General features: G+C 35.0%; 1 protein-coding gene across 2 annotated transcripts in view; it reads left to right on the forward strand.

Annotated features, from left to right (window-relative positions):
- Nucleotides 1-22,349, forward strand: part of HYCC1 (hyccin PI4KA lipid kinase complex subunit 1) — a 70,838-nt gene that overhangs the window by 13,119 nt on the left and 35,370 nt on the right. For both annotated transcript variants that reach the window (XM_069461249.1, XM_069461250.1), the window contains exons 2-3: nucleotides 14,298-14,376; nucleotides 20,541-20,642. In XM_069461249.1, the coding sequence (XP_069317350.1) occupies nucleotides 14,326-14,376; nucleotides 20,541-20,642 (153 nt within the window). In that variant the 5' untranslated portion in view covers nucleotides 14,298-14,325. The remainder of the gene's footprint in view (nucleotides 1-14,297; nucleotides 14,377-20,540; nucleotides 20,643-22,349) is intronic.

Consider the following 22,349-nt stretch of genomic DNA (forward strand, 5'->3'; position numbering starts at 1 on the left):
TTCATTTCTTCTTATTTTTAAATTGAGATATATGTCAGATAGTGTTTAATCAATTCTCTTATAGTGTTTTGAGATAGTTTGCTAAAAAAGAGAATTTTGAACATAAAAGTAAAGCACTTGTTTTTTCATCATTTGGAGGCAGTTTGCCAGAGTTCTGAAAGTAGGGTAAACTAAATTAACTAGAGAACTAAAGTGTGTTTGCCAGAAAGCAAAGTGAAACAAACAAACAAAAACTCTGACTTATGGGCAAGTAAGAATTTTGGTCTAATTTTGGCATTTAAATTTCGGTCACAGCCTTACATTTTTGGAGCATCCTTGTTACAGGTATGGTATTTAGGCACTGTGGTATAGCAGAGATATACTTTCTCATCTCTTTTCTTTTCCTTCTTTCCAATTGAGAAAAATATTGGAACCAAGGATTTTCTCAAAATCACCTGCTAACAAGTGGCAGAGCTGGGTCTAGCTGTGAACTGAAGACTTTCTCTCCAGTACCCTACCATGTTCTTTCTATGACACTATAGTTCTCAACCTGGCTGCCAAACAGTCACCTGTATAATTTACTTTCCCCTACCAATTTATTTCAGAATGAAAATATTAGGAAGCAGGAAAGAGTAAAAGAATAAATTATTCATGAAGCAGGGCATAAGCTTTGAACTGTTTATGTACCAAGGGTAGGGATTGATGATAACACGAATGGTGATTAGAATGGGGACTCTGGAATTGGGCTGCATGGATTCTAACCCTAGCTCAACTACTACTGTAGTGTGTGACCTTGGGCAAGTTATTTTTTTAAGTGTTAGCTTTCCTTTTTGTGATATGGAGATGATGTTAATTTACCACATAGGAGGGCTGTGAAGATTAAATGAAAATTCCTATAAAGCACTTAGCACAGTGCCAAAAACATAAGTGCTTGAAGAATGTTAGTCATCACAACATTATCCATGGACTTGCATCATTGCTGTGTATGACACATTTGGTCACACTAAGCACTTTCCAGCTTGTATTCCCAATGATGCCAGTTGTGTTTGGACAGCAAAGGATACCATGGTCAAATACACTTGGGAAAATATTTCATTCTAAACACCTTTCTTAGAGATTCATAATACAAATTTAGCACATTAAAGGCTCTGTTAAATCCTTTTATTAAAAAAAAACCTTTAAATTTTGTCAAATAATTAAATTTTCACAAAATTCTTCTCATCCTCCAAGGTCTCCTCCATGTGGCTTCTCATCCAGATGTCTATCCCTCAGTTCTTTTAGCAGGGTGGCTGCCTTCTAAGGAGTATTTCAGGAGGACATGCCCTAGGTGCAAGTCCTTATTAAGCCTCTCCTTGCATTATGCTTGTTGAGGTCCATTGGTGGAAACATTTCACTTTGCCAAGCCCAACATTGATGTGGCAGAGGACTATACAAAGGCGTAAATAACAGGAGAGGTCATTTGTTGAGGGCTATAAATATAATAGTAATAGTCTACCATACATGAAAAAAATGGTCCATAATATATTAGGTGAAACATCAAGTTTTGGTGGAGTGTGATTCCATTTTTTTTTTTTTTGGTAGAAAAATCAAACACAAATGAACTATGTGTGTGTGTGTATATATATATATTTGTATGTATATATATATATCTCTGTTTGGTTGAGCAGATATATTTGTTTTGGTTGAGATGTATCTGCTCAGCCAAAACAAAACTATCATATTAGTTTGAATACATAAGCAGTTACGAGGCTCTAGCTGTGTTGTATTAAGCCAAGACATTAAAAAAATTGCAAAAATGTAAGACAGTGCCACTCTTCTCACTAATTTTCTTATTTAAGAAACTTATTTTTAATAAAAATATGTTATTTATGTTGACATGTAATGGATTTATTGTTATTTTTAAATGAATAAGTATTTAAAATTTTTATTAACAATTTCAAATATGATAAATATTAGTGAATATAACCACCATAGACAAAATTTCTTTGGTGTTCTGAATAATTTTTAAGAGTAAAGAGTTTTCACAACTGCTGATTATATAGTATATGTATAGAAAAAAGTTTGAAATAATATACAATTGTGTTTTCTTTTGAAGAGTGGGATAGCAACAGTGAGAAGGATGCGCACTTTTTAATTATGTAGAAAAGATTTAAGTGTAGCAATTTTTAAAAATCTCCACTAAAGAAAACTATTAGCAGAGATGGGAGATTAATATTTTACCCAAGTGTTCAGATTTTTTTGTTTGTATGTTTTATTTTCTTTCTTGATGGAAATTTCATAATTTTTTGTAGTTGTGTAGTAAGCAGAACCCTTGTTTTAAACTCTTTATTGCTGATTTTGTGTATTTCTGATAATTTTGTCATGATTACAGTTGTGATTATTTCTCTAGAAAATGTAAGCTGCTACCTTGTTTCATTTTTCCTCACATCTATTCCTGTATCTTCCTTTGCCATTTGGATTACAGTCTCCTTAAAGACACAGACCACATTTTAATATTCTTTTGCTAATATAATAGTGCAAAGTAATACTAATAGAATCACTTTGCATTATACTCAGTAGGCACTCAAGGGCTTGTTGAATTATTAATGTTGCAATTTGAATATATAGTAATATTGACTTTTTGCATATATAAAAATATTGAGTGAGTTGCCATTAAGATGACCTCCCATTCTATGTCTGTTTTTGACTCCTCCTGTTCCTTTGTTCTCACTCTGGCCCTGCCCAGCGTACCATATGGATAAATTGTATGAGCTGGACAGGGGATGAATTACAAATTTGTCAACTTGATATTCTCTTCTAGGGAATATGTAAAAAGCATTCCTAATCACTATGCTACTGACCATGCATTATCAATTATGGATGCAACAATCATGTCAATAAATGCTATGGATGTCATTTTTACATCAAAATTTTTACACTGATCTCTTAAAATCTGTCAACATAAATTTTACAATTTGTGTCTTAGTTATCAGAGCTTACTGGCCTTTTGTTTACTGAGATAATACTTGAATCATTTAGTAAATACTTTAAGTATATTTTATAAAAGATGGTACAAACATTTTGGAAAACCTTATTCAGCCAATAAATTGCTCTTGTGGATTTTTACCCAATATTAAATTTAAAATAATTTATTTGTGATCTTTTTGTATTTAATGAAAGGCATAACTTATATTGTGAACTCTTTAGAATTCTTATAAAATTCTAATAAGAGATTTTTCTAAGCCAAGTTTAGAAAATCAATCAATCTTTAAAATAACTGAGATGATGCTGTTGTGTGTGACTCACAGGTGCAGTGCCATAGTTCTCTGCTGGCAGCTCACCTTGCGAACCCATATACTTCATCAACATAAGCCCTGAATTTTTCCAGAGTAGATTGTAAAAATCTGAGGAGTATAAAGAAGATAAGGTAGAGAGGAGAAGCATAGGCAAAGACATCAAGGTTGGAATGGCATGGTGTATTTTGGAGAATAGTGAAAAATAAGATTTGGATAGGTAAATTATGGCTATGTTACAGAAAGAGTTTGATGTGGAAGATCTGGTAGATCTGGTGTGGTGGTAGGTTCAGGAGAAAAGTGGTGTTTCAGGAAGCGTGGCAGCAGTGTGCATAGTGCACTGGAGAAGGGAAGAAACCAGGAGCAGGAAGGCTGTGTGAACAGCACATGCAGAGGCAATAAAGGCCCAGACTCAGGGTGTTGCTGTGGAGGTGGAGAGCAGATGGTAAATTTGACAGACATTATAAAGGGTGATATTTATTCCTCTATTCAAAAAATATTTATTAGATGCTTACTTACTATATGTTATTTATGCTTGTACTATCTGGACTGAACTTTGCCTGCAATTACTAACACAATTTTAAACTTTAAAATTATGTTATACAATTTTTATTTGAAAAAAATTTTTAAAAAATGTTGAACCACTGAGGCATATGTTATGTTAATGTCAACAAGAAATGTTCATCTCAGTGCCATGGTTCCCAGCAATCTCACCATTTTGGCTGCTCTTATTTAAAATAAATCTAATTTGTCCATAAATTGCACATGACCTTAGTCAAGGGTATTTGAAAGCTAGCTCAAAAAAGAAAAGGGTATTTTTGAAATGTCCTCCATAGCACCTGTTAAGTCAAAGCCACAAGTCTTGGGGTCATAGTATCGATAACCTTGTAGCTGCATGCCAGCATCCCTGAAGATGGGTGTGTGATTTCCCCAGGATGGTTCGGGCAGAAAGACATCTCGATTGAACATAAAAAATCTTTGCCAGAGCAAAGTGTTCTTCTCCACACCTGTGTCCACAGGAATGGACCCTCATCCTGAGCAGTGGAAGGAAACAGCAGCAGTGGTGAAGAAAAAGAATCTCTTTGGGCCGGGCGCGGTGGCTCACAACTGTAATCCTAGTAGCACTCTGGGAGGCTGAGGTGGGTGGATCGTTTGAGCTCAGGAGTTCGAGACCAGCCTGAGCAAGAGTGAGACTCTGACTCTACTAAAAATAGAAAGAAATTAGCTGGACAACCAAAAATATATAGAAAAAATTAGCTGGGCATGGTGGCGCATGCCTGTAGCCCCAGCTACTCGGGAGGCTGAGGCAGAAGGATTGCTTGAGCCTAGGAGTTTGAGGTTGCTGTGAGCTAGGCTGATGCCACGGCACTCTAGCCAGGGTGACAGAGCAGGACTCTGCCTCAAAAAAAAAAAAAAGAAAGAAAGAAAGAATCTCTTTGCATTCTTTGACATGGCCTGCCAAGGCTTTGCCAGCAGTGATGGTAACAAGGATGCCTGGGCTGTGCGCCACTTCATTGAACAGGGCATTATGTTTGTCTCTGCCAATCATATGTCAAGAACATAAGCTTATACGGTGAGTGTGTGGGAGCCTTCACTGTGATCTGCAAAGACGCGGATGAAGCCAAAAGGGTGGAGTCACAGTTGAAGATCTTGGTCTGTCCCATGTATTCCAACCCTCCTCTTAATGGGGCCTGCATTGCCTCTACCATTCTGACCACCCTGGATTTGTGAAAACAATAGTAAAGGCTCATGCCAACCCCAGCCATCCACCTGTTCCCACCATTGCTCCTTAATGCTGGTTTATAATTGATCTATAGAGACTTACAGTAACTCATAGATTCCATATGGATTGGGGAGGAGTATGCATTTTGTCACCACTTTCAAACATATGAATTGGTCTTTCCCTCTAAGAGACAGACATAATTCAGAAATGGTAGTTCCTTTTATTCTACCATTTCTATGTTAAATAAAACCTGCCTTCCCCTAAAATAGGAAAAATTCCTTAAGAACATCTTTTTTGAGACAGGGTCTCACTCTGTTGCCCAGGCTAGAATGCAACGAAGTACAATAGTGGCATCATAGCTCACTGCAACCTCAAACTCCTGGGCTCAAGTGATCCTCCTGCCTAGGCCTCCCAAGTACCTAGGACTACAGGTGTGTGCCACCACCATGCCTGGCTAATTTTTTTTTTTTTTTTTAATTTTTTGTAGAAACAGCCTTACTGTGTTGCCCAGACTGGTCTCGAACTCCTGGCCACAAGCTGTCCTCCTGCCTTAGCATCCCAAAGTCCTGGGATCCCAGGCATGAACCACTGCTCCCAACTGCTTTTGTTCTACTAATAGCTAGCATTGGGCTGGTCCAGTGGTAGTGGGTTATCAGAACTTATTGACATTAGAGTCACTAAAGTTGGTATACAACCTCCCACTGCTAAATTTGACTAGCTTAAAAAGAATAGCTAACACTGAATCGATATTTCTGTATATTTTTATTTTTTATCATCTATACCATCTGACTCTCAACACCTGTTCTCTAAATTAGTGCTACTCAATTTTTTTGGCCACAATCCACATAAGAAATATGTTTTATATCATGACCCTGAACATACATTATGTACTTATGTGTGTATGTATATATAACTGAAACCATTTTTAAAACTCAATACTTAGGCCTTCATGTGCTATACTCCAATATTTTCTAGATGCCAATTGCATCTTACTAAATTAAATTTATGATGTACTAATGGCTTATGACACACAGTCTAGAAAACACTGCTCTAGATTAGGGATTGGCAAACTATGTCCTAAGAGTCAATCCAATCTACCTCTGTCTTTGTAAATAAAAGTTTTATTGGAACACAACTGTTTCCATTTAAAAAAAAAAAAATGAAAGGGAGAATATTTGCAAAGAATCTTTTAGAAATCTAAGGGCAGGAACTGTTGGCCTCAGAGATTTTCTAGCATTGTGTTTGCTGTATTCTTTTGGTCCATGTGTTTGTTGAAAAATATTTCTTTCTAACTTCTCTTATTAGAGTTCAAATCAGATATCCTTTCCCTGGACAAAATATTCTTCTGAAGTCCTGGAGGATTTGAGAAGAATAAGAAGATGGAAATGGGAAATGGGAAGAAGGATTGTTATCTTTTTTCTCATTGTCCTAGCTTTTCCAACAGAAACACATTGGCCTTGTTGCCACAGCACATTGGTATACCAACATTTGTCCTTGAGCTAGGCAGAAGACACTTTAGTCAACAAACATTTTCTTGAGTAAAAACCTGTGCTCTACTCTTGATAACCAGACACTTGTTTAATGATTTATGGGGAAAATAGGCCTAAGTAATGGGCCTTTGGAAAGACTTTCCACACCTCTGTTACTGGCCCTATAAATTAGTGTATATTCCTTCTCCCTGTGCCTTGAGAGGTAGCTTTATTCCCTTGATGACACAAGTAGGCAGTGAGACATCAGCAACACTTTTTTTCAAGCAATAGCACAGATACTCTACTCCTTCACAGGACTATTCTGTCAACTGGTCAGTTCTAAGCAGTAAAATCCCAAGATTAACTTAATTTTATTCTGTAACATAATCTAAATATTTCCTTCTGCTCTCCTTTCTTGAAATTCATGTAAGAATTCTTGATAATCTTCTAGTGGTGCTTAATATAACTGTGGCGATGGCCTCATTGCATAGGAGAGAAGTTTAAAACTTCATGATGTGTCACAATCCATTTATAGAAATTTGGTTCTATAAATTTATAGAAACTTGATTTTCATAATGACATATAAAGCAAATGGTTATAAAAATTTTTATAGTAGTTTATAGCTAATAATGATGAAGGGAATAATGTGAAATAATAGTAGGAATAAGGGAATTTTTGGTTTTACAGTGAAAGTTATAAATATATTTGTTCTCTTATATTCTTTTTTATAAAACAATTATAGGGGTCAGGCACAGTGGCTCACACCTGTAATCCCAGCACTTTGGGAGGCCAAAGTGGGAGGATCTCTGGATGCCAGAAGTTCGAGACTAGCCTGAGCAACATAGTGAGACTCCCCATCACCATCTCTACAAAAACTAGAAACATTAGTCGGGCATGGTGGAACATGCCTGTAGTGCTAGCTGCTCGGAAAGCTGAGGCAGGAGGATTGTTTAAGCCCAGGAGTTTGAGGCTGCAGTGAGCTGTAATAATGCCACTGTACTTTAGCCCAGGCAACAGAGCGAGATCCTGTCAAAAAAAAAAAAAAAAAAAAAAATTATGATGTTATGTCTTTGTTGACAACACTTAAAAGATGACATTTTGTAATCATTGTTAGGATTGACATAAGAATATAAGTGGGGATTGAAGAATAAGACATTAGATTTAGAAAGATTTTATTACATATTGGAAATATAAAAAGTTAATTTTATACTGACTAATCCTTCTCATGAAGTACTGTATAGACCCTAGCAAGCTTTCTAATATAATTTTAAATATTCTGCTTTGGAACATGTTTGAGAAAAATAGGATGTTAGTTACACAGCTGGAGACATCTATTTTAATTTTGTTCCTTTTACCTTTGAGAATAATAAAGTTTTTAAAAATGTGAGCGTATATTTTGAATATTACTTGGGACATCTAATTAGGTTTGTAAAACCTGCAGAGTTATGTAATCAAGACTTTGCCATAAATGTTAATAGGTTACATATTGGATATGAAACATCAGGGTGGGTTAGCAACTGTAGAGAGCCTCTTGCTGCTTGCTGGTAGAGAGAAACAGTTTTTAAATCATTTTCTCTATCTTGTGGTCACTTTCCCACTTTGCTTTTTGCCCTACCTAGTCTTTAGTCATACCTTTAGTCATGACTACTACTAATTTTGGAGCCCAGGACTAATGGAAAGAATTTTTTTTTTTTTTTTTTTGAGACAGACTCTCTCTTTGTTGCCCCGGGTAAAGTGCAGTGGTGTCATCATAGCTCACAGCAACCTCTAACTCCTGGGCTCAGGCAATCCTCCTGCCTCAGCCTCCCAAGTAGCTGGAACTGCAGGCACAAGCCACAACGCCAGGCTAATTTTTCTATTTTTAGCAGAGACCGGGTCTTGCTCTTGCTCAGGCTGGTCTTGAACCCCTGAGCTCAAGGGATCCTCCTGCCTTGGCCTCCCAGAGTGCTAGGATTATAGGTGTGAGCCACTGTGCCCAGCAGAATTTTTCACAATGTTACTATATGTGATAAGGATAAAGAAAAGCTGATAACAACTAGCAAATACAGTTGGCTTTTCATATTCTATTTCTTTAAATACTTATTCTATACTTTATAGGATTCCATTGTCCCCTTTTCCTTATAGTGTATTAATATTTCAGGGACCATTTTTAATGTTTATATATTTTCTCTTCTTAAGATATACTTCCTTTTATGAAGATAAAAGAAACTTATGGCTTGAAAGAATTTTGTAAGTTTTAATATATGTAGATTTGGTTTTTTAAGCTCTATTCAGTATAATTGACAAATAAAAAAAATATATGTTTACCGTGTACAACATGTTTTAATATATTTGTACATTCTGAAATGATGAAATCATGCTAATTAACAGATCAACTCACATACTTATCTTTGTGATGAGAGTATTTAAGATCTATTTTCGGCTGGGCGTGGTGGCTCACGCCTATAATCCTAGCACTCTGGGAGGCCGAGGCGGGTGGATCGCTCAAGGTCAGGAGTTCGAGACCAGCCTGAGCAAGAGGGAGACCCCGTCTCTACTAAAAATAGAAAGAAATTATATGGACAACTAAAAATATATATATAGAAAAATTAGCCGGGCATAGTGGCGCATGCCTGTAGTCCCAGCTACTTGGGAGGCTGAGGCAGGAGGATCGCTTGAGCCCAGGAGTTTGAGGTTGCTGTGAGCTAGGCTGACGCCACGGCACTCACTCTAGCCTGGGCAACAAAGTGAGACTCTGTCTCAAAAAAAAAAAAATTAAAAAAAAAAAAAAGATCTATTTTCTTAAATTTACTTGTTATTAACTGTGGTTACAGTGCTATATATTATATCTCCAGAACTTATTCATCCTTCTAACTGAAACTTTGTATGTACACTTTGACCAACATCTCCCCATCCCCCAGCCCCTGGCAACCTCTATTCTACTCTTTGCTTCTCTGAGTTTGACATTTTTAGAGTCCACATATAAATGAGATAATGTAATATTTGCCTTTCTGTGCCTGGCTTATTTTATTTTTTGTGTGCCTGGCTTATTTCACTTAGCATAATGTCCTCCAGGAACTAGCTTGATTTGCTAATTTAAAACTATACGAATGCCATTTGAATTTTTCAATTCTCACAATCTTATGGCATAAGAAATATAGATAGATATTAACTTATATAAATAAAAAGCTCTTTTGGGGGCCTCAATAATTTTTTAAAATAATTTTTTTATTGTCTACCAGCGAGATGTTTAAAAAAATAAAAAAATAATTTTTTGTCTCAATTTTAGATTTACAGAAAAGATGCAAAGATAGTATAAAGAATACCTGGATACCCCAGTTTATCTCCCTTAATGTTGTCATCTTACATTATAATTGTACATTTGTCATTATTATTACATTATTATTGACTAAATTCCAGACTTTATTAGGATCTCTCTGGTTTTTTCATTATTGTCCTTTTTCTGATCCAGGATTCAATCCAGGAGACAAATTACATTTAGTTGTCATTTCATCTTGGTGTCCTATGGTCTATGAGAGTTTCTCAGTCTTTCTTGATTTTCATGATCTTGTCAATTTTGAGGAATAACAGATACTTTGTAGAGCATCCTTCAAATTGAGTTTCTTCTGATGTTTTTCTCATGAATATACTGGGTTTATGAGTCTTGGAAAGAATACCACAGAAGTAAAGTGCCCTTTTTATCACGTCATATCAGGTGGTACATGATATTCACATGACATCATTACTGATGTTAACCTTGTTCAGGGCAGTGTTTGCCAGGTTTCTCCACTATATAATTACTATTTCCCCCTTTACATACTCTCCTTTTTAAGAGTGAATTATAATAGGATGTCCAGCTTACCCTCAGTAGATATTCTCCCTGGAAGGGAGAATATCTACATCTATTATTGGGAATTCTTCTGTGAGGAAGATTTGTTTCTTATTCTATTATTTATTTAATAATTTATTCATATCAGTATGGCCTCATGTATATTTATTTTATACTTTGGGTTATAATTCAATACTAAATTATTTGTTTTGTTGCTCAAATTGTTCTAGCTTTGGCCATTGAGTGTTTCAGGTCAGCTCAATATTTAACAGTGTAAAGTGGCCCTGACCAAAAGTTTGAGAACAGCTTGTTTAGGTTATGATCATAGGATTGAGTAGCTGAGGCAGAGGGGAAGACAATATTGTTGGAGGAGAGTTCTAGGAATTAAGAATTATAGAGTGTAAGAAAAAAATCAAGAATTTAAGCAGGAGTAGTTTGAAAAAGTGAGTCAGGAGCTCAGACAATCTAGAAATGAAGGGATGGAGCAGGGCAAACGTGTAGGGTGGATTGATTGATAAATGGCAGTGACAGAGTTTCTGAGCAGCTTAGGGTGGATGGCTCTAGGGGAGAGAGGGAGAATGATCTGGAGTGGTAATAAGGAGGAAGGAACACACCTACTTTACTTTAGGCTCAGGGGTTTCTTCCAGGGCTACATGAGGAAAAAGAGTCAGCCTTTGAGAAGGTTGCATGCAGGGAAAACAGTGTCTTCCAAAAAGAAGAAAGCAACATTCGAAGAACTGTTGATGTAGAGGATTTTGCTGGCAATAGACTGTTAATTCCAGAGGGCACGGTGGAAGTATCTCCTCCTTCCAGAATTAGGATGGGATGGGAGATGGGAGCAAAACAGAGGATGTGCAAAGAGTTATGAAGATTAGTGTGTGGGAGATGAGTGTAACCTGGGAGTCTGTAGCTTCTTGTGGTGTCTGACGTAAACCGAGATGAAGGGAATAATGACTTTAGTCCTGGTGGACAGCAGACAGTGGTGGGGAGACTGTGAAAGTTTCAGGGTAGGGAGACATTTCTCAGACTCGCTTTTGAGTTCTGCAGAAGGAGACAAAGAAGTATAGGGAGGGAGGGTTTTACTCTGAGCTTGCACGCATGCTAAACCAGTGAGTTCATGTGAGCTCAGCTCTACAATGAGGATAGCTGTTTGATCTCTATCAAATGGAAGATAAGAGGCTTGGGGCTGACTGGTATTACTAATGTATAGCATACACACAGAAAAATACACAAATGATGAGTGTTCGGCCTGGTAATTTTTTACCAAATGTACCCACCTGTGTAACCAGAACTTAGATCAAGAAGCAGAATATTACCAGAACCCACGAGATAACCCTCAAGGGCAATCATTATCCCAACTTGTAACACAATTAGTTTTTCCTGTTCTTGAAGTTTATATAAATATAATTATATAGTAAGTACTCTTTTGTCTGCTTTCTTTTACTCAACATTGTGACACTGATATAGTTTGTTCATCAAAGTTATATTTTGTTGTATAGAATTCCAAGTATGGTACATATACCATAATTTATTCATTCTATTCTTGCTGAACAATTTGCTTTGTTTCTAGTTTTTGGTTATTTAAAAAAACTGCTTCTGTGAACATTCCTGAGCATATCTGTCAGAAAATATATATCCACATTTGTGTTGAGTATGTTTTTATCAGTAGAATTGCTGGATATATAGAGTATGTATGTGTTCAAGTTTAGAGGATATTGCCAAAGAGTTTTCCTAGATATTGTACCAATTTGCATTCACACTAGCTGTATCTGAATATTGATTGTTCTGTTTCTTTCTCAACACTTGGTATGATCTGTCTTTCATTTTAGCCATAGTTGAGTGTGTGTGTATGGTGTATTTCATTTCCCTGATGACAAAGTTGAACACCCTTCATGTGTTAAGAATTCATTTGGATAAGTGATGGTCTGGTTTTTCCTACAGGTTTGTCTGCCTTTTTCTTAATAATTTATAAGAGTTCTTTATATGTTCTGGATATGTGACTTTTGTATATATGAATTGCAAATATCTTCTCCTACTCTATGGCTTTGCCTTTTCATTCTCCTAGTGGTATATTTTGGTGAATAGAAGTTCTTATTTTTAATGAAGTCCAATTTATCCTTTTTCCCCCTTATGATTTTGTGCTTTTGTGCCTCTTGTTTTAGAAACCTTTGCCTACCCTAAGGTTATGAAAGTACTTTCTTATGTTTTTTTCTAAAAGCTTTATGTTTTACTGTTCACAATTAAATCTATGATCCAGCCAGAACTGTTTTTTGATGCTCTGTAAGTTAGGGGGTCATGGTTCTTTTTTTTCCTCCCCATGTAGTTACACAATTGACCTAGCCCCATTTATTATAAAGACTATCCTTTTTTCACTGAATTGCAGTGTCACTTTTGTCATAAATTAGGTGACCATATACGTGTAGGTCTGTTTCTGGCCACTCTATTCTGTTCCATTGCCTTGTTTTTCTACCCTTCTAACAGTACTACACTGGCTTAATCACTGTAGTTTTTGGTTTTATACTAAGCCTTGACATCTGAAAGTCCAAGTCCTCCAGCTCTGTTGTTCTTCAAGATTGCCCTTGACTATTCTTTGTCCTTTGCATATAGTTCCTGATTCCTTTTAATCTTTTAAAAATTAACCTTAATTTTAACAAGATAATTATTTTGAATTTTTGTAAAAATTTATCTCCCCAATTCTATGTAACTTGATGTAGTGTGGTTCTATTTGTGAAAACTTTCTGTCTTAATTTATTAGATAAACAGTGGAATGTACACAAAAGAAAACTTATGTGCATTTATATTTACTTTGTTCCACAAATTTGCATAATAGGATAAAACCAAGTAGATACAGGTAGAAAGAAACTAAGGTAAGAATATAAAATAAAGCAATAAATAAGATTAAGGTAGGCCTGCTTTTTTGTGTACAGAGTTAGGGCAGAAACTTTGGCTCCTAATTTTATTGGAATCAAAGCAAAGAGAATCAGTTATGAAACTCACAGTACCCATAATATAAAAATAATCAAATTACTCTAAAGGAGAGTTTTTCCTAGTACTGAAAACTGAACATGTGAATTTTCTCCTCTGTTAGTTTTTAAGGGGAATAAATGTAATTCCAAAGCCAGTTTATCTGAACAGACAGTTCTATAAAATCAATAACATAGTATAAATATGTGGTTTTCTGATAGTCTGGTTTATCAAAGGATAAGATGGGGAATTCTTTTTATTCTAAAAAATAAGATAGTTTCTATTACATTATTATTTTGATGAAAATTAAGAAGCCTAATGCAGGATTTATGCCTGAATTTAGGAGATTAAGAAATACAGATGAGCTAAAGTTTTCCCTTAGAAAATAGTCTCAAAACCTAATCCCATACATCTGGATAGGTAAAGAAAAATACATTGTACTTTAACCAAAATTTTGTTTGAGATAAAACTGGTTTGCATTCCCTTTAGCTTATTTTTTTTCTTATTTATACTTAAGTAAATCCCAATCTTCTAAATAACTATTGTTGAATATGGTCATTATTTTGAATATTGTCACTTTTACTTTTTAAAAAATGAATATTAATGTCTCAAAAAACCAAATGGCTTGCCTTGATAGTTACTGTTGTAAAGAACTGAAATATAAGCAAATTAAATTACTTTAATACTTTTAATAAAGTCAATTTTAGATGCACGTCTTTTTATGTTTTCACAATTTTGAAATTATTTTCTGTAATTTTCTTAAGATAAATGATCTTTTTGAAATTATTGAATCAGAACGAGGGAAAAATATCCAATATGTTTTGCAGCTGGCATTGCTGAAAGCTGAATGAAAATTGTAGAGCCAGTTTCATGTTATGATATTTATACATTTGTCAGAATTCTTACATCTTAAAGCTTGTTTGTACACATTGGATTTGAAATGAATGTAGTAATTTATGTTTGAAACTACTTTAATTTTACAAATAAGTAACTTAATTTTGTAGAATTATACCTATCCACAGTAATCTGACTATAAAGAAAATGTGTTCAAAATTTTAACATTTTTCTATGTTAATTTTCAGGTTGAAGGTTTAGAACAGATGTGGAAAGATGTTCACTTCAGAGAAAGGGGTTGTGGAGGAATGGTTGTCAGAGTTTAAGGTAATATTTACTGTTCTTTCTAAAGAAGTTTTGTCTGGGGATTAAATTCCTGTGACTTTTTAATTTTATATGACTAAAGAGCTAAATATCTGTGGAAGAAGTATGTTCTAACAAATCTCAGTAGGGAGTTATTTAAACATAGTAATCTTTTCTGGGAAATTGATTCCTTTTTTCCCCCAAGTTGGTCAAAGAGTTTATTCATTTGTTTGTTTATGTATTTTTTCCCTTTCATGGCAACACTACAAAGAATGGTTAGTCTCTGAATGTTGATGTCATTCTCCAATAACCATCAATGATTCAGTGTTAAAATATTTCTTCCAATTTGGGGGACAATGGAACTGGGCATAATCAACAATGAGGAGAGAATGGGAAGATATTTGCCCAACTTTATACTGGTGGATCTTTCTCTAGTTGGCTAACCCAGTGGCTATTTACGGAGTGTATAACTTTCGATTAGTTGATGAAGGTTTTCTTGTCTCATGAACGCTTCTCTATGATGGCTAAAATTGTGTTCCTGAAACCAACTAATTAACTTTTTCTGTCCTATGTGACACGTAATTATGTGTGCTTCATGATCATGAACTGCAGAGTGAACAGTTTGGGCCACAGCTTTCGCTTTGATTTTGTCCAGCCCAATCAGCCTAAGGCCTTTAGAGACAAAGTTATAGTCTGACAAAGTCAGGCTTATTGGCTTGTTGCAGTGAGAGAGATTGCACAATAGATATACCGTGGGGCTATCTCACCAAAGGAAAAGATAAAGTTATTATAGTGATTTGGAGGAAGGGTAGAGTTTAGGTGAAATTTAAATGAAGCACTATTTTGATGGGCTCAAAACAAAGCCAGGCTGTGTATAATGGGGTCAGCATCTGATCAGGACTTCAAAGTGGACCCAGAATCCTGTTGTCTTAGAAACTACAAAGTTCCTATGGAATGTTGTGTTTAGGAACCCCTTATCCATAGCTCTGCACCTGGGTTGGAAAGCAAGGATGCTTCTCCGTGTCAAGGAGACTTAGATCCATCAGGAAGGAGTGGGATGTTTCGTTCTTACTGTGTTCATACAGCAAATTTTTTGATAATCTATGATTTTAGACAAGGCTTCTCAGTGAGTAAGAATACAGTAGTCATTCAAAAAAGGAGATTGTTATGATACTTTTCAGTTGCAGTGTGTCTTTGGGAGAAGTAATATTTCCTGTTAATTTTGCAGCTAGCCTTATCTAATCCTGATGAATGGCTGGGCAGATTTTTACTTTCTCAGCTTTTATAGTCACTAATTGAGCATCCTTTTATGAATTCCTGAAGTCATCATGAAGTGATGTATAATGTTACAAATGTGCACTGTATATAGTGCTTTCTACATATTTGATTATGGATGATTATGTTGATTAAATCTTATATGTTTTTTTTTTCTGCTTATGTTATCTTTGTGAATAAGCATTCAAGGTGTTTTTAAGCTTTATTTTTTTCTGCTTCAGAAGTGTTTAGTATGGTTTGTTATATCATGATTTTTCTTTTGGCATGTTGATGAAAACTGTCAAGTTTAACAGTTGAGTACTGTTTTTTCTAGGGCCTTCCTGTGGTTTAATGGTGAAGTCAAATTTGCAAAAGCAAATATAGTCAGTTTTCCATTCTTTAAGATGGGAGTTGTGGGAAAAGGGCATGTTAAACGGTGGGTCGTAGGAGAAAGATCAACTACAAGGGTAAATAATTGAAAATTATGACTGATTGATTTCCTTTCCTTCCCATCTGTTCATTTATTCCTTTCGCCTCCTGGCTTGGATATGTGGACACCCAACAAGTGCAGTAGTGAGGAGTACAGCAGGATTGGCAGTGGTGTGCCTTATTGTCTGGGAAAGTGAGTGGTTGGGGTGAAGGTTGCAGATGTGCCATGTAGAAGAGTCAGCCAGAGTGATAAATTGGTTACATTGAGCAAATAAGTTAGTTGAACAAATAAGTAAATATATTGAAGATAATGGCAGTTAGGTTTCTCTCTGTCTGAAAAAAGGAATCACAATCATGGAATGGAGAAAGGCAAGAAAGAATTCTAAGGTGTTGGACTGGAATCGGAAGAATCAGTATGAACTTGTGGGTTCTAAATATATGTACGGTGTGTGTGTGTGTCTGTGCACCCTAGTAGCAATGAGTACATAAACCACCCAGATCTTATTTTCTTCTACTAAAAGAAACCAGAGTATGAATAAATAGAAAGTATTATCTATGCAATATTTTATCAATATAACATTATCTGGGTAGCGATATTTTATTAAAATTTTTTTATAAATTTAATGGGAAACTTTACCATTGAGAGAAGGGAGCGAAATCATGGCCTGCATGGAATAAAAAGTAGTTTTGATAATGTTTTAAACTGTCTTCAAGTCTATGTTGTAGCCAATTTGAGGGAGGATATTTCCTATTCCTTGGTTATTTTGGTAGGCTTTCCTGATAAGTACTTTGAGTGTTATTCTGAATTGTGTTAATGGGTGTTATATTCAGCTCTTTGATAAAGAGAAGAGAGTTATCAGGCAAAATCAGCAGTATACCAGAGGTAATAGAAAATAGAAAAATGCTTAGGGACGAATTTGCTAAGTACTTTTGAAATTAGAACAACTTGTCTTTTGAAATGATTTTTGATATTAAATTACATATTCTTATTAAAATATTTAAGAAATGAAGTTTTGGGGCATATACATATTTTTAGAAAAGCTTCTGCTTGGTTGTTTAATTTACTAACCATGGTGCTAATAAGGCCAAGGCCATCATGATTGATTAAGTGGGCTGAGAGTCAGAAACCCTTTGATTTAATTCTCCCATTAGGTGGTTTTATCACGTTGGACAAACCACATAACCTCTCCAAGTCTCAGTATCTTCATCAGAAAAATTAAAGTACTGTAGGTACTTATATTGTTCCATGGTCACAGTCTGTACTCCTAATCTTATAACCTCACTCAGTAGTCTCACAAATGCATACAGACAACACAATTTGCTTCAGTAAATATTTTATTTTAAATTTTTAAAATTAAAAAAAAAATTTTTGCCTTTGGTGAAAACATTCAGTGTCTGCTCTAGCTATGGACTCTCATTAGTATTTTCTTTATATATGGATTGTGATTAGACTTATGATTTCATCATTTTAAGATTTCACAAATAGTTCAAGCTCTATCTTTTCAGATTTATTTATAAAATATTATCTTTCAGACTATAGTATATATTTTTTAATGCTGAATGTAGATTTATCTAGCAGATTTCCAGACTCCTAATTTTTTTTTTTATTTTCTGATAGTCACTGAATTTTAATATGTGACTCAAAATCAAATCTTATGTGTGATGTTGTAGAACAGGGTTGTTTTATATATTGGTTTGTCATCCATCTGTCCATCTTTATTAATTCTCTTCTACCCAACCCATATCACCTCCTTACATTTTTAAAAAGCCATCTGCCAAATGATACTTTAGTATGAAGCATCTGTCTTCTTCAAATTTTGCCAAAAATAATTTCCCGACATAATTTTCCACTATTATTTTTCATCTCCAGTTTTGTCTTCTGAATTGTGAGAAAGCTTAGCTGGTATTTAAGAAGGCCAGTACCTTTGAACTAGTACAGTACAAGAAAATTTAACTGTTTGCTGCAACAGTATTTAAATTCATTTGGCCCTTTTAGACCTTAACGTTTTTTCGAAGCACCATTCATACATAGTAGTTACATTTTTCTCCCTCTCTACAGACAAAAGTAGCTTTTCCCACATTCATAAAATGAAATAACTATAGAATTGTGAATAAAATGTGAAAGTTACTGCACTAATGTTTATAATACCTTTCCTGTCATTTAGCAGTGGTAGCCTAGGTCCAGAGTATTTTCTAGAGCTTGTCTTTTCAAAAAAGAGCTGTCCTTTTACCTTTGGCTGTTTCACGGAAAACATTTTACCTCATGAGGATCAATTGATATATACAAGCTGAAAATTGTAACTCATGTTTTTAATAACTGTTCCAGTTTTAGCCCAGATGGTATATATAATGCTGTACTAATTTCTCTATTCATTGATAATTTTTTAAAGATATATTTCAATTTACTTATACTTAAATTTTATAGTTAGACATATATATTACACACACATATATAGTTACATATATATTGGATGTATAAAAATATGTTTTACATATAAAATGTATCTTATATATAATTTAGGTTTGTTTATATTTAGGGGATTAGAAATGTGCTGTTTCTTTGACTGTTATTTCCTTTTATATAAATTCCCCCAGTAGTAGGTTACTCTTGATCAAATGACGGAAATGAAATGTTGCCTGGAGATCTTTTGTTACATGCTTTTTTAAATATTGAAGAATACCCTAATCTCTTCTTTATGTAAGCAGTTGCAGTGAAACTATTTTTTGTTCTGGAGAATGGTGAAAGGTTCAGATAAGTTCACATTTACTTACCATTCTGGTAAATAAAACTCTATTTTTAACTAAAAAAGGAATCTATTCACTTATATATCCCCTAAGGTGAAATATGACCTCCTTTTAAAGAATGTACTGCAGTGTAAACAGTGGCAATTTTTATTTTTTATATTGTTCATCTATAATAAGTTCCCTCAGCAAAAGTTTGAATATAAGGCCTTGTGATGAGTGCTGTGGATGGAGTGATGATAAGACAGTTCTTGCCCTAAAGTAAAAATGAATCAAATATTCTTGTTATAAAAATACATGCTGTTTAATTTTCTATGCCAATTTATACCCACGTTACACCCATATACACTAACCATAACCCATAGTAAATCTTGAAATACTAGGAAATGGGACATGTAAGAAATAGTGTTTATCTTGGAATGACCTAGGAAAATCTTGAGACATGGTATATACTGCAGGATTAGCATTGATTGATTGAGTGATTGAAGGAAGTAGTGTGGGTGAGAAAGAATAATGATTTGGGAGACAAATATTGTTAAGGAAGGTGGGTATGCTCCAGAAGGATAGGTTTTTATCATTTGTTATTATGAAGTTTTTTGTTTTGTTTTGTTTTGTTTTGTTTTTAGTTTTTACATTTCCCTATACTTTTTTTACCCAAAACCATCTGACTTACTAGTGGAGTTTTATCTTTCCCATTCCTCTCCTGTCATGGTATTCTTTCTGAATGGGTAGTGCTGGCAAGCTGTGATTAGTTGTCCATATTTTAAATGGCATGAGGAAAACTAGTTTGTTGGTAGTGTGGATATCTTTTTCTCTAGTTCCAAAAAGTCTAAATACACCACTGTCCCTGATAAAGTAGATCAGCCTTACCAAGCTTAACAGTCACAATGTGTAACTCAGGAGTTATTTTGATCAGATGATCTCCTGTGGCTTTTAGATTTGAAACATTATCTGATCCTTATATAACATATTTATTAAGAAGCAAGGTCAATACAACTAATGAGAATTTGTAATTTATATAATGCTACAAAAAGACCTCTAACTTTACACATGGTTTGTATTCTCATTTTTAATCCCTAACTGTGGGCTGGGCACAGTGGCTCACGCCCATAATCCTAGTAATCCTAGAACTCTGGGAAGCTGAAGTCAGAGGATTGTTTGAGCTCAGGAGTTTGAGACCAGCCTGAGCAAGAGTGAGACCCTCGTCTCTACTAAAAATAGAAAGAAATTAGCTGATCAACTAAAAATATATAGAAAAAATTAGCTGGTTATTGTGATGCATGCCTGTAGTCTCAGCTACTCGGGAGGCTGAGGCAAAAGGATTGCTTGAGCCCAGGAGTTTGAGGTTGCTGTGAGCTAGGCTGATGCCATGGCACTGTAGCCTGGGCAACACAGTGAGACTCTGTCTCAAAAAAAGAAAACAAACAAAAAAACCCCCAAAATCCCTAACTGTGATCAACGATGAAGTGTTGATGTTAATTTATGTCCCTGTTGGTGATAAGAAGATAATATATATTTTTTGTTTTATTTTGAACTTTTTTGTGAATTACATAACATATTATTCACTATTTTAAGGTAAAAATACAGTGGTTTTTGGTATATTCACAATGTTGTATAAACACTTGCATCTAATTCCAGGGTATTACTCTCACCCCTCTTCCCCCTGCAATCTCTGGCAACAATTGATTTGCCGTCTGCCTGTATGAATTTGCCCATTCTGGACATTTCATAAAAATAAAATGTATTTTTTTAAATCTATTTAGACACTACCAGAAACATCTTTACGAAATTATGCCACAAATTTGAAAGAGAAGAGTTCTTTAGTATCATCTCTCTATAAAGTTATCCAGGAGCCACAAAGTGAGGTAAGTAGTCTTATGGTTTATTGGCTAGTAATATTCAGTTGATTAATGTTTTAATTTTATATTATGAAATATAACACATATAAAAGGGCAGGAAATGTATATGTTTAAAGAACAATATTGAACTCCAGTGTACCGATCCTCAATTATTACCCAATTAGTACCATATTCCAAAAGCCATCTTTCTGAATATTCTCTCTCTCTCTTCCTCCCTCTCTCACTGGAGGTAGCTTTGAAAAGTCTGGGTCACTACATTCGTTTTATGTATTCAGCAAATATTAGCATGCCCATTTTGAGCCATCTGTTATGCTAGGCAATAGAGAATCAAATTGAGTAACATAAGGTCTTTATCCTGAAAGAGGAAAGGGGGAGAAAATAAGTAAACATATTGTTTCAAGACAATGCTTAACTCAGTCTGTGGATAAGCACAGTTTTCCAGGTGGTAAGGTAAAAAGAACAGTCCATGTGGTGGGGATAGTATATGGAGGCCTAAGAAAGTGCAAGGCATTTCAGGAATGGCAAACAGTTTGGTCTGGCTGGTGCCTTTTCTAGTTCTTCCTCGTGTTTCCTTGCCCTCCTTTTCTTTTTTCAGATAGCCAATTTAGTTTGAAGGTGATAAAATAATCTATACTCCAAATTTTGGTGCTTGTAATTCTCATTATTCATAGTAGAAAGAGAAAAGAATTGGAAATAGTGTGAAAAACAAAAAGGCATGACGTTTGAAAATAGGCAAATAGGCTAAGACAGTAGTTAACAAGAAAGGCTAGGGCTGTGGTACAAACTGAAGGTGGAAATGTAGGTTTAGGACATAACTCTGGTTGGCCTCAAATTCCATCTTAAGCAGTTTAGGCTCTTTTTGCACTGAAGGGATGACTTGTCATTATAGTTTTAGGAAGGTGGCTATGTATGATTGGGGGATGGAAAAATTGAAAGCAAGACTAGGAGGCTGAGTATGACAATAGCCTGGGAGGGAGCTGTTGAGAACCTGAACTTGGGCAGTGTCAGGGGGAATGGAAAGAAGTGGGGTAGAGGAAAGGGATCTGAGGTATATATTAATAATTCCTTTTGTACTTGAGTTTGGTGAATAGTGTGTTCGGCTCAAACACTACATTCAGTGGTAAAATACCATACCCTGAAGTCCAGTCCTATAGGAATCTATGTATCTTTGGGATGAAACTACCAAAATGAGGGAGGTTTCTTTTGTTATTTGAGTCGTTAGCCTCTTTTGGAGGGAGTGTGGAATAACCCAGCTTCCACTGATTATACTATATAGTGCATCATGAATTTTAGGTGCTGAAGGGATGAGGGATTATACTGACAAGCCAAAAATCTTTAACTGGAATAACTGAATTGAACAATCATATTTGACTGTCTCTCACCCATCCCCAAAGCTTCTTAACTGTGAAGAATGTTTAGGTAGGCTGTTTTCTTGAAGCATTTTAATTTTTAAAGAAATTGGGTAGAAGCTGTTTTAAGGTTTTCCATGTTTGGTTTACAATTATTTCACCGAATAGGGTAAGTATAGGTATGTGCTTTATTTTTTTTAACAAGTCTTTAAAAAAAATCTTGTTTATCATTAACTTTATGATTTTGAAAGGCTTAAAAATTATTCTCTGATGAAGCATGTTTTAACCAGGCTACTTTGGCAAGAGTTTGTAGGATAAATTTGTAATTGGCTAGCTTAGTTTATAGCATTCTTTTTATTTAGAT

Source organism: Eulemur rufifrons, chromosome 29, assembly GCF_041146395.1.
Source record: "Eulemur rufifrons isolate Redbay chromosome 29, OSU_ERuf_1, whole genome shotgun sequence".
NCBI lineage: Eukaryota > Metazoa > Chordata > Mammalia > Primates > Lemuridae > Eulemur > Eulemur rufifrons.